General features: G+C 40.3%; 1 protein-coding gene across 1 annotated transcript in view; it reads left to right on the top strand.

Annotated features, from left to right (window-relative positions):
• TMEM87B (transmembrane protein 87B) overlaps nt 1-4,737 on the top strand; it is a 53,070-nt gene extending 48,333 nt beyond the window's left edge. Inside the window, exons 18-19 of the mRNA XM_024129831.3 lie at nt 108-138; nt 1,268-4,737. Coding sequence (XP_023985599.1) covers nt 108-138; nt 1,268-1,327 — 91 coding nt within the window. The 3' untranslated portion in view covers nt 1,328-4,737. The remainder of the gene's footprint in view (nt 1-107; nt 139-1,267) is intronic.
• The last annotated feature ends 8,905 nt before the right edge of the window (nt 4,738-13,642 follow it).

Raw genomic sequence — 13,642 nt, 5'->3', positions numbered from 1 at the left:
CCGCATCCCCTGCATCGGCAGGCGGACTCTCAACCACTGCGCCACCAGGGAAGCCCTACACTGGCCTTTTAATAACATTGTCAACTTTTTTTTTTCTTTTATTTCAGAGCTCTTCCAGTATTAATGGATTCAGATGAGGTAAAATATATTTTTACTTATGTCTTGGAGCTATTATTTTCACAAAGTAGAAATGTATTTCAAAAGAAGCTCTGAAAGTTACTTTTTTAAATGATTACAAATTGAGCAGATTGAAAGACTGCATTGAGTTGTGGGTAAAGTTTTAAGGAACTGGATCCTCATTTAAAACAGCAGCAAGATAAATGCTTATTGGTGTAAAAGGAGGGAAGAATTATTTTATGAGGTTTTGAGTCTATGATTTTCTAACATCTTAAGATGTAAGAGTTTAGAAGACTTCAAGATGGCAGTGTGTCTAAATCAATCTCTTTTATTTGTAGATATTTTCCTAGGGTATTAAATAAAGTTTCTGAGTTACATTTACTAAGTAGGAAATTTGAATAGATGATGTGGATTTAGGAAGGTTTTTGGGGGGAAGAAATTAGTTATAGATCATCTGGACACTGCCAGGTGGCCCAGGACAGGAAGAAGTCTGAAGTAAGGATTAAGGGATGGACGTGCGGACCACCAGTTTATCCAGAGGAAGAGTAGCGGGAAATGAGTGGTAGCTAAGGAGTAATTTACATGGTGGCTGTAGAATGTGAGAGAAGCTACAGCTCTGTTCATTGAAAGGTCAGGGAGAAGACTGCTATCAGCGCGGGGATTTGGCCACAGTGGGATGGGAAGTTTTGAGGAGGCTGCCGTATATACGCACCTTGCTACTAAAACCGTTGAACTCCAGGATTTGTAACTCTACGGAAAGATATACCCTTTTAAAAGGGCATTTGTAGTATTCATTTGATAAATAATTGATTTGTAATTTCAAAAATACCTAAACTGGTAAAGTCAGGCAAATCCCTAGATGAGCTTCTATGCCTAAGAAATCCATTTTAGCTCTGTCCCTGCCTCACACTGGTGATTCTGAATTAGAAATGTTAAAGTTTTCTGAACTTAACAGATAATTGATTATACTCCATTACTAGAAGTCTGGATTATATGGTTTTTATTTTCCGTATCTAATATTTCTGTGTATCTCGTGGCGTGTACCCCACAAAATTGTGACTATACTTCGTAGAGATGCTGTAGAGGATTGTGTTAGGACCTGGAAGAGCGTCAACATTTTGATGAATATCTTCCCCTTTTTTTTTTTAAGGAAATTATGACCAGATCTGAAATGGCAGAAAAAATGTTCTCTTCAGAAAAAATAATGTGATTGGAACCCACATAAATGAAGCCTACCTAACAGGGAAGGACTTCCTCAAGACTAAAAGAGAACTTTGTTTTGATATAGTACAATAAGTTTTTATTGCATGATCTTGGAAATCTGTGTACTAAAATTAAGAATTCAGATGGTGGGAGGGTTCTGCAGCCCTTATTAAGCTGACTCTTGAATGCCAGTTTAATGTCCATTAAATTGCCTAGACTTTGCAATGACCTGAGAGAAGTATTATAATAAAGATAGGTGCCCAAACGCCCTTAGCTGATGGGTGGCAGGCGTGTGGGTTTGGGTTCTCTTTTTTTTTTCCTGGGAAATAGGACAATTTAAAACAACTTTTTTACATCAACACTCCTACTGTTCTTCCACTGACCTTTGTTTGATTCAGGTGATGTGATTCTTCTGAGGTGTGGTAAACCAGTGTCTCCATCTCTTGGGTTTATAGTTACTAGGTGCGGTAATAATTCTCTTTGATTTTCATGCTGAAGCAATTTGATAAGAAGTAAAACTTGGTTAACGTTGGAACATAAGGATGTTTATATGGTTAGGCTTGCCGTGTGTGTGTGTGTGTGTGTGTGTACCTGTGTGTGTGCACATCTGTACAAAGCCCTTGTGTGTAATTATCACCACACACATCAAATCATAGCATTGGTCTTCTCTGCCTGAGCTCAGGGGAGCACAGTACATGGAGAGAGGTTACTTCCAAAGATCTGCTCTGCCACTGTCCCCTCCCTCAGGCCAGATATCTGTGTACTGCTGCTGAATACCTGGGGCAGGTGGGGTCCTCTGGCCACATGGCTCCGCCAGAGCACTTCCTCCCTGGCGAGCTGGGAGGCTCATTACCAGTGAACCTTGAGGAAACTAGAACTTTCTATGTAATCCTAGCATATTTGGTCTCATAATAAAATGTATATTTAACTGCATAGTACATCACTATTAATCTTGTAACTAATTTTTTAACCTTAAACCATGTTTTGTACATTATTTTGTTACATTATATATGTAAAAGTATAATTGGAAATTTAAAAAAAAAAATTTTTTTTTAATGCAGAACGTTCTAAACTTGAAAAGCAGTTGAATATAGTATGATGGAAATGGTGAATGTTTTGCTGCTCTCCTGACCAAAGATACAGCCTAGTGAACATTTAGAATAGGAATTAAAGTTAGAATCCTATATGTCTTTCTTTGAAGGAGTTCTAACCTTGTGAGTTGAGGATGAATTCAGAGTTTTTGTTTTTGTTTTTGTTTTTTTGTTTTTTTGCGGTACGCGGGCCTCCCACCGTCGTGGCCTCTCCCATTGCGGAGCACAGGCTCCGGACGTGCAGGCTCAGCGGCCATGGCTCACGGGCCCAGCCGCGCCGCGGCATGTGGGATCTTCCCGGACCGGGGCACAAACCCGTGTCCCCTGCATCGGCAGGCGGATTCTCAACCACTGCGCCACCAGGGAAGCCCAGAGTTTTTGATTAAGCATTAAAGTCGTAACCAGTACAAGCACTTAAATCATAACCTTTCATTGACTTTTTTTCATTGTGAAGCCACAAAACAAAATGATTTCTTTCAGAAGCCTGCATTATGAATTGGTTTCTCATTGACTCATTTCATAGGAGTTAGTAAAAAAGCTTTCTAGTAGTAATGCCTCTTGAAAGATCCTTTCAAATTTATTTTCAGTAGTGAATATTGACCGTGTTGTACTGAGAAAGGTTTGGGACATCCTTCCCAAGAAAAGAACATCTAACAGTGTGGGTTCCCTTCCTTATTTCTTTTTATTCCACAATAATGGGCTCCGACCTGCCATCTTTCCCAGCATTTATGTCCATTCTGGTTTTGGTGTATTTTGCCCTCAGCCCAGTTGTTTCAGAGCTGGAGGTGACCAGTGCCTTCTTGTTCCTAACATCTGTATCTGATACCAGTCCCCAGATTTTGAAGCAGATTGATCCGCAACTCATAGGGCTCTAGTTGAATTTTGAAATGCAGAATCCTGGGTTTCCAGCTGCAGATGTCGTGGAGTACAAGTAGGGAGTTGATGGTAACTGTGTCGTAATCAGGGAAAATGCTTCTCACATAACCTTGATAGTGTTTATAAAAACACTTCTGTCTGCAGCTGGCAAGAAAGATGATGCTGCCGGTACGGCTCAGGTGCACACGGAAATGCAGACTTTTCTCCTCATCACAGAAAGCAGTATTTTCTCCTGATGACCTCATCAGAAATGTTTTTCAAGGGGCGTATACTGTGTCTGTCACCTTCGGTGGCAGTTGTGTTTGTTGGTGACTCGTGAGCTGAACCGAGTGTTCCTACAGAGGGCCTTCTTGGCCCCCTCGTATGTGCAGGAGGGGCTCCCTGGGGCTGTAGCCGTAGTTCTGATGAAGGACCCCAGGGGGAAGTCACACTCAGAGCCACCGTACAGCTCGTCATCCCCGCTTCTGCACAAAGTTTCCAGAGACTGGGCATCAGGGTCTTTGAGGCTATCACATCATTTGATTCTTAGGATGCCGTCAAGAGAGGTTTCCCTATTAATGCAGGGATCTGAGAATAAGAGTCCAGTTTTGTGTTCCTAGGCAAAATGCTTAAGTGTTTGTGTTATGCAATTCATGTTAGGTTTATGTGATATATGAAATCTGCTTAAGAGGGAATTTTCATGCTTTGAGTTAGATTAGTATTAGTATCTGCTTTAGTGGAGCTTTAAGTTAGTTTATTTCAAAAAATAAGGAAAAATAGATGAATATGTGAATTTTTTAAGCCCAAGAGATAAGATGCTCCCATGCTTTTTACTTTTCCTGTAAAGAAAATAATATTTAAAATCTTTCACATATCCTGTAGAGAGTACTGACTTTCCCCCTCTACTGCAGTATATTATATTTGCACTACTGTAATGTGAAGACTGAAAGTATAAAAGACATACATCTACATGAAAGTATAAAAGGTTGATTTTTATATCCTTTTTTCAAAAGGGATTTGAGTCTGTTGCACTAGGCCATACAGGACTGGTTTATGAGACGTATTATGCTAGATTTATAAGTCCCTAGTTTTGGTACTTGTGTCTTTGTATGATCAACAGCATGCGATAAGCAATACAAAACACCATGCCTTACAAGAAAGAAGTTTAACATGTTGGTTAAAGTACTAAATTACATAGCGAATGTATATAAGTGACAAAACTAGATTTAAGGAAATGTACATTATAACACAAGAGCTCAATAAGAAACTTCTTTAGAACTAGGAAAACATGTATTTGGGGAGAAAGGGGCTTAAGAAGTTATATATTTTTATTTAAAAGGTTAAATTATTGTATTATTTGGAAGAAGCTGCTCTGAATGTAGGACAAAACTATTTCAAAGATTTTTGTTTGAATAAACTGATGTATTTTTGTGCCTTAATATTTGTTCTGACAATAAAATGCTTTCTGAAATTTTGGATGATCCATTCTTGATAGGATTTATGAGTGCTAAGATTATTTAAATCTACAGGAAATGTAGACTCCAATAGATGGCAGGACATAAACAAAATTCTCAAAAGACGAGGTACAACTAATTAACAAACATGAAGAAGTGCTCAATCTCAGTAGTGATCAAAGAAATGCAAAATAAAAGAGGAAATTTTAAAAAATCAAGTTGATATGTTTATGCTGTTAAGTATTTGTAAAAATCCTTTTGCTTTTAATGTCTGATGGAATGAGTGCATCATTAGTGATGGTAATGTAACTGATTCAGTCTTTGTGAAAAGAAGTTCAACCTTTTCATAACCTTTGAATAATACCAGTTCATAACCTTTGAATAATACCAGTTCTGGTGACGTTTTTAAAAATGGTTCAAAATACAGAATCAGACTTCTGCACAAAAATGTTTATTATAGCATTATTTAAAGTAGAGAGGGCTTCCCTGGTGGCACAGTGGTTGAGAATCCGCCTGCCAATGCAGGGGACACGGGTTCGAGCCCTGGTCCAGGAAGATCCTGCCAACTGGACTGGGAAATGGCGTGAGCCGTATCCCTGCCTGCTATTCTAACTGTGAAAGGAGAGGATGGATTTTGGTGGACAACAAAGGCTTCTGCCACAGGTTATTTGGGGTCACTGGCCTAGGGGAGACTTCCATACCTTTCTGTGTTTTTCCAATTTTCTAAGGTCAACATACTGAGAAATAAGTATGTTAAAAGGGCCATAACTAGGCTGTATGATATCAGAAACTTTAGAAACAAGTGTGTTCTCAGATCACAGCTGAGTCCATTAATCAATAAAATCCATCTGGCCCCAAGTAGATGGGACATGGAGGATTTTCTTCATGGGAATTCTCCCAGCCTTGGGGGGTGGTCAGGATGGGTAGTCCCAGAGGAAAAGCAGGGTCTGTTGTCATGCCTGTGATGACAGTTCAGGGAGGGTTGGGAGTGCTGGAGAGTGCCAGGCTTTGTTAACCATTGTGGCCTCATAGCAGACAATGAGGGAGGTATAGGCACTTTATAGATGAGAAACTGAGACAGGGTGGTTAAATAACTTACCCAGGGTCACCCTCCTGACAAGTGACAAAACTGGTACAATACCAGCTATGGGTGAGGGAGTGTCCTTGAAGGGTTGTCCTCAAAGTCCTGGGGAGAAGGGAAATTTTATTTAACAAACATGTGATTGCTTGTTAGAAGATTAAGATATTGTATCTAAAGTGCCTGGTGCGGACTTCCCTGGTGGCGCAGCGGTTAAGAATCCGCCTGCCAATGCAGGGGACACGGGTTCGTGCCCCGGTCCGGGAAGATCCCACATGCCGCGGAGCAACTAAGCCCGTGCGCCACAACTACCGAGCCTGCGCTCTAGAGCCCTCAAGCCACAACCACTGAGCGCACGTGCCACAACTACTGAAGCCCGTGTGCCTAGAGCCTGTGCTCCGCAACAAGAGAAGCCACCACAGTGAGAAGCCCGCGCACGAAGAGTAGCCCCCGCTCACGACAACTAGAGAAAGCTCGTGTGCAGCAACGAAGACCCACCGCAGCCATAAATTAATTAATTGATTGATTGATTGAATAAATTAAATAAAGTGCCTGGTGTACAGGCCTTCCCAAGACAGATAAGGTTAGTATACAAAAAATGCAACAGTTAAAAAAAAAAAAAGCAACAGTGATTGTGGTAGATGCTACTGAGACTCTGTTGAAACAAACTCCATACGAAATTCAAACACATTCTAAGGTTTCTTTACGTGCATTAAAATGAAGTTACCCATGGTAGTGTATATATGTCAATCCTAATCTCCCAATTCGTCCCACCTTCCCCTTCCCTCCCTGTGTCCACATGTCTGTTCTCTATGTCTGCCTTTCTATTCCTGCCCTGCAAATAGGTTCATCTGTACCATTTTTCTAGATTCCACATATATGTGATAATATACGATATTTGTTTTTCTCTTTCTGGCTTACTTCACTCTGTATGACAGACTCTAGCTCCATCCACATCTCTACAAATGACCCAATTTCATTCCTTTTTATGGCTGAGTAATATTCCATGGTATACATGTACCATGCATAAAATAGCTAGCTAGCGGGAACATGCTATAAAGCACAGGAAGCTCAGCTTGGTGCTCTGTGACGACCTAGATGGGTGCGAGGGAGGTCCAAGAGGGAGGGGATATATGTATACATATAGCTGATTCACTTCATTGTACAGCAGAAACTAACACAACATTGTAAATCAATTATACTCCAATTAAAAAAAAGAGACTGTTTCCCGACTGACTCAGAGAGAGATGTGACTTACAGGACATGAGTCAGAGAGATGCGTTATGAAAAGCCCTTGAGCCACCATGGCTGGCTTTGAAGATGGAGGAAGGGGCCGTGAGCCAAGGGATGCAGGTGCCCTCGAGGAGCTGGAAAACTCAAGGAAACAGATTCTTCCCTGGGACCTCCAAGGAACTCAGCCCTGCTTACGCCTTGATTTTAGCTCAGGGAGACTCATATTGGACTTCTGACCTCCAGAACTGTAAGATAATAAGTTTGAATTGTTTCAGACACCAGTTTGTGATAACTTGTTACAGCAGCAATAGAAAACTAATACAGGTTCTGAGTCTCTCTGGCAGAGAAATGTGGGATGAAGGAAGCACACAGAATTTTTGGTGCTCCAAAGCACAAGGGCTCATTTCCCTTTCACCTGACCCTCAAGGGAAGGGGGGACTCCTGGGAAATATGGAAGAGTTGTGGTTTTCCATGAGCAACAATGGTCTCTGCCAAAATCACGTGACACCACTTTTTGGCACATGGTGGATATACATTAATACTGAATAAAAGAATCAGCAACTAAATTTTTAAAAAAAATGAAGTTACCCAAGGCATGTCCTATGCCCCTTCAGTTATAGTGGATTGACAGCTGAATTCCTACTAACATAAACTGGTATGGTACTGAATTTGGATGTAAATAATTTTGACAATATTTCCTTTAAATCATTTGGGAAATAATAAGAAGCTGCAGTGCAAGTTTATGTACAGGAATGCTTTTAAACACTATCCAGCAGATGGTGCCAAAGTAATGTCTCTGAAGAGGGCTAATCTCTATTTTTGGTCTCTAATTCTTGCCTTCAGAATTTCTATTCATTTACTTTTACTTACCAATGCCAATTTAGGGATAAAATTTTTAAAAATTTTTAAAATGTACACAAAGAGGGCTTCCCTGGTGGCGCAGTGGTTGAGAGTCTGCCTGCCGATGCAGGGGACACGGGTTCGTGCCCCCGTCCGGGAAGATCCCACATGCTGCGGAGCTGCTAGGCCCGTGAGCCATGGCCGCTAAGCCTGTGAGTCTGGAGCCTGTGCTCCGCAACAGGAGGGGCCACAACAGTGAGAGGCCCGCGTACCGCAAAAAAAAAAAAAAAAAAAAAAAAGTACACAAAGAGTACCACCACCCTGGTAAAAAAAAAAAAAAACTTTTCAGGTAAACTTTTCAGGTCTGCTTGGTGGCGTAGTGGTTAAGAATCCGCCTGCCACTGCAGGGGACACAGGTTCGAGCCCTGGTCTGGGAAGATCCCACATGCCACGGAGCAACTAAGCCCGAGCGCCACAACTACTGAGCCTGCGTGCCACAACTACTGAGCCCACGCGCCTGGAGCCCGTGCTCCGCAACAAGAGAAGCCACCGCAATGAGAAGCCCATGCTCAGCAATGAAGAGTGGCCCCAGCTCGCCGCAACTAGAGAAAAGCCCAAGCACAGCAACGAAGACCCAACGCAGCCAAAAATAAATTTAAAAAAAAAACAAAAACTTTTCCTTTAGGTATATTTCCAGTCTCTCTCAGAATTAGAACTTGAAAGCTCCAAGGGGCCTCTGAGCTCATTATACAGATGAGAAAATAAGGAACCAGGAAAGCTTTCTTGGCCCCAGGTCCCTCAGGCCAGAGTGGGAGCCTGTCTCCTAGATTGCTTTTCTCAACTCTGGATCCTCAGGGTCAGAGGGAGGGAGGTGCCACAGGCAGGTTGAAATGCACATCAAAGCTTGAAATATACTTTCTATGATTTGGTTATCCCTTGCTATGTCATTTTTTTTTTTGCTATGTCATTTTTTTTTTGCTATGTCATTTTATATTACTGTGCTGTCTTTCACTCTAGCCACCAAATTCTTGTCTCTACATAAAGAGTCATAATTCTGATTCTCTGGTTCTTAATTTGATAAGTGGACATTTCCTTGAGGCATAGTAGACTCCATCCAGAGCGTTAAAGATAGCGTCTATTTTATTTTTAATGTTACTGAACATACTGATAATAAAATATTCTACTCTAAATTTTATCTTCCTTTTCTGTTTTTTCAATTTATTTTTTATTTTTTTTTTTTATTTTTTTGGCCGTACTGCGTGGTATGCAAGATCTTTGCTCCCGGAGCAGGAATCAAACCCGCGCCCCTTACAGTGGAAGCACAGAGACTTCCACTGCACTGGACTACCAGGGAAGTCCCCTTTCTTTTTTTTTTTTTTTTTTTTTTTTCTTTTGCGGTTCGCGGGCCTCTCACTGCTGTGGCCTCTCCCGTTGCGGAGAACAGGCTCCGGACACTGGACACGCAGGCTCAGCGAGCATGGCTCACGGGCCCAGCCGCTCCGCGGCATGCGGAATCTTCCCGGACCAGGGCTTGAACCCGTGTCCCCTGCATTGGCAGGCAGACTCCCAACCACTGCACCACCACGGAAGTCCCCCCTTTCTTTTTTTAAAAAAGAAAATAAAGTGGGGAATGAACAAGCTGGCCTTTTCACTAAGAAATTGCTTTTTAAATAATGGATTTATTATTATAAAATGTATTTGTGGATTTCAAGTTCTGATAATGGAGAATTACCTTCTGTTGAACCAACCTTACCCGCAGACAACAACTCTAGATAAAATTTAAAATAACAGCTACTTTGAAGACATCGGAGAGAGACAGAAACAGGGAGACACTGGAAGGTACTCAACACTTGGATGAAGGGAATTGTACTGGGTGCATTTCCCATTTTTATGGCTTTTTACACTCAGGGCAGGCCACAGTTTGTGCCAAGTGGAGACAGATATAAAACCTGAATTTTACTTGAGCTGGAAGACAGAAATTAGAAGAACCACAACAGCTGGAAAGTGAAAGAATTACTGAAAGAGAGAACCAAAGAAAGTAAGAACCATATTCTGTGTATAAACCTCCCAAATCACTGGCTTTGCCCTCAACTATGCATGTGTGGTGGTACGGACTCCATGCACCCATCTAAGGCCAAAAAAATGAAACTAAGATTTCTGCTAACATAAGAGACAAAGTTTGGCTAGAGTCCAACCATGTAAACTGCCTGCTTAAAAACATAATGTGGGGTGACATCAGAGAAAATGGGGACTAAGGACCTCTGAAAATTTATCATATAAACAATGGAAATCCTCATGAAAACTTTCAGAATTAACCTTTTTAGAACTCTGGAAATTGACCAGTCTTGCAGCAACCTAGGGAGCATTTATTCAAGAAAAATTCCTGAATTTCAGTAAGAACATCAAGCTTGGTGGTGTTCTAATTTGTCCTACTACCATACTCTGTTCCCCGGCTCAGCAGTAGCCTTCACAATTAAGCGTCTACATTCCCAATACTGCGGGTGGGCAGAATGTATTAAAGACCTAAGTTAAGACCTGAAACCATAAAACTCCTAGAAGGGAACACAGGCAGAACACTCTTTGGCATAAATTGTAGCAATATTTTTTTTGGATCAGTCTCTGAAGGCAAAAAAAAAAAAAAAAAGGCAAATATAAACAAATGGGGCCTAATTAAACTTAAAAGCTTTTGCACAGCAAAGGAAGCCATCAATAAAATGAAAAGACAACCTACTGAATGGGAGAAAATATTTGCAAATGATATGACCAATAAGGGGTTCGTATCCAGAATATATAAACAGCTCATACATCTCAATATCAAAAAAAAAAAAAAAAACCTGAGTAAAAGATGGGCAGAAGACCAGAACACACTTTTCCAAAGAAGACATGCAGATGGCCAACAGGCACATGAAAAGATGCTCAACATCACTAATCATCAGAGAAATGCAAATCAAAACCACAATGAGATATCATTGTCAGAATGATAACCTGTCAGAATGGCTATCATCAAAAATACCACAAATAAAAAATGTTGGTGAGGATGTGAAGAAAAGGGAACCCTAGTGCACTGTTGCTGGGAATGTAAATTGGTGCAGCCACTATGGAAAATAGTACTGAGGCTCCTCAAAAAACTAAAAATAGAACTGCCATATTATCCAGCTATTCTATTCCTGGATATATATTGGAAGAAAATGAAAACAATAATTCAAAAAGATACATGCATTCCAATGTTCATAGCAGCATTATTTACAATAGCCAAGATCCGGAAGCAACCTAAGTGTCCATCAACAGATGAATGGATAAAGAAGATGTGGTACATGTACACAATGGAATACTACTCAGCCATAAAAAATGAAATTCTGCCATTTGCAACAACATGGATGGACCTAGAAGGTATTATGTTTAGTGTAATGTCAAGTCAAAGAAAGAGAAATACTTATCACTCACAGGTGGAATCCAAAAAATAAAACAAATGAAAGAATATAACAAAACAAAAATGGGCTCACAGATATAGAGAACAAACAAGTGGTTATCAGTGGGGAGAGGGAAGGAGACAAGGGCAAGATAGAGGTAGGGGATTAAGACATACAAACTCTTAATTATAAAACAAATAAGCAACAAGGATATAGTGTACACCACAGGGAAATATAGTCATTATTTTATAATAATTTAAAATGGAATATAATCTGTAAAAATAATGAATCACTATGCTGTACACCTGAAACTAATATTGTAAATCAGGTATATTTCAAACTTTTTTTTAAAGGATTTTTTTGTTGTTGTTGCGCTGGGTCTTAGTTGCGGCAGGCGGGCTCCTTAGTTGTGGCATGTGAACTCTTAGTTGCAGCATGTGTGTGGGATCCAGTTCCCTGACCAGGGATTGAACCTGGGCACCCTGCATTGGGACCGCGGAGTCTTATCCACTGCGCTGCCAGGGAAGTCCCCTATACTTCAATTTTAAAAAAAAATCCAAAACCCATGAAATTTAAACAAACAATAAAGTTAACAAAGCTAAAAAGTTTGTTCTTTGAAAAGATAAAATCAATGAATGTCTATCTATACTAGTTAAAAAAAAAAAGAAAAGAAAAGAAAAGAGATCCATGGGCTTCCCTGGTGGCGCAGTGGTTGGGAGTCCGCCTGACAATGCAGGGGACACGGGTTCGAGCCCTGGTCCAGGAAGTTCCCACATGCCACGGAGCAACTACGCCCATGTGCCACAACTACTGAGCCTGCGCTCTAGGGCCTGCTAGCCACAACTACTGAGCCCGTGTGCCTAGAGCCCGTGCTCTGCAACAAAAGAAGCCACCGCAACGAGAAGCCCACACACCGAAACGAGGAGTAGCCCCTGCTCGCCACAACTAGAGAAAGCCCGCATGCAGCAATGAAGACCCAACGCAGCCAAAAATAAACAAATAAAATAAATAAATTTATTTAAAAATAAAAGAGAGAGAGAGAGAGCCCTGATTACCAATATCAGGAATACAAGAGGGGCTATCACTACATATCCAACAGATTTTTAAAAGATAAAAAGGGAATAATACCAATAATTTATGTTAATAAATTTGAAAAATTAGATAAAATGGGAAAAGTCCTTGAATATTCTAATTTACCATAATTGATATAAGATGAAATTTAAAAATCAAATTTTATAACATACAGACATGCTTCTTTATCTTTTTGAGGTAATTTTAGATTTACAGAAAAGTTGCAGAATTAGTCCAGTTCCCTTACACCTTTCATCCAGCCTCCCCCTTTGTTAACATATAACCACAGAACACTTGTCAAAGCTGTGAATGAAACCTTGATACAATACCTTTAACTAAAGCACAGCGTTTATGCATATTTCATCAATTTTTCCACTAATGTCCATATTCCGTTCTAGAACCCACTCCAGGATCCCACACTGCGTTTACTATGTCTTCTTAGGCACCTCTTATCTGGGGCAGTTCCTTGTCTTCCAGATCTTTCATTGCCTGATAATACCAGTTAGGTATTTTGTAGTATGTCTCTCAATTTGGGTTTATCTCATTTTTTTCTCATGATTGGATTGATGCTATGCATTTTGGGCAAGAATGTCACAGAAGTGATGCACCTTTCTCTGTGCCTCAGATCAGAGGGTACAGGATATTGATGTTGATATGCCTCATTGATCCACTGTAAATTTAAATTTTTCCCTTTCTAATATTTGTAAATATTGGGGGGGAGATACTTTGAAGCTATGCAAAACTCCTGTTTCTGCTTAAATATTTACCCACTAATTTTAGCATTCATTGGTGGATCTTACCTGCAGCAATTATTACTGTAGTGTTCTAAAGGTGACTTTTCTATTTTTTACATTTTTTTCTACTTTTACTGATTGTAATTTTTCTGTAAGGAAGAGTTGTTGTCCCCCCACTTTTATTTATTTAATCATTTATATATTTATATTCCAATGGACTCATAGATTTGGGTTCCACTGCATGAAACAGAAATCCAACTACCAGTGGCTTAACCAAACAGGGATTTATGTTTCTTAGCAAACAAGACAACTGGAAGTAAGAGGCCCAGGACTGGCATGTCTCAAAGAAATCATTAAGGAAGCAAGCTTCCTCTGCCTTCTCTCTTTCTTTCTTTCTTTTTCTTTTTTACTTTATTTTATTGAAGTATACTTGATTTACAATGTTGTGTTAATTTCTGCTGTACAACAAAGTGATTCAGTTTGGTTTTTTTTTTTTTTTTTTTGCGATACGCGGGCCTCTCACTGTTGTGGCCTCTCCCGTTGCGGGGCACAGGCT

The sequence above is a fragment of the Physeter macrocephalus genome, chromosome 12, assembly GCF_002837175.3.
Source record: "Physeter macrocephalus isolate SW-GA chromosome 12, ASM283717v5, whole genome shotgun sequence".
In the NCBI taxonomy this organism is placed as follows: Eukaryota; Metazoa; Chordata; class Mammalia; order Artiodactyla; family Physeteridae; genus Physeter; species Physeter macrocephalus.
This window is presented reverse-complemented; position numbering and strand designations above follow the sequence as displayed.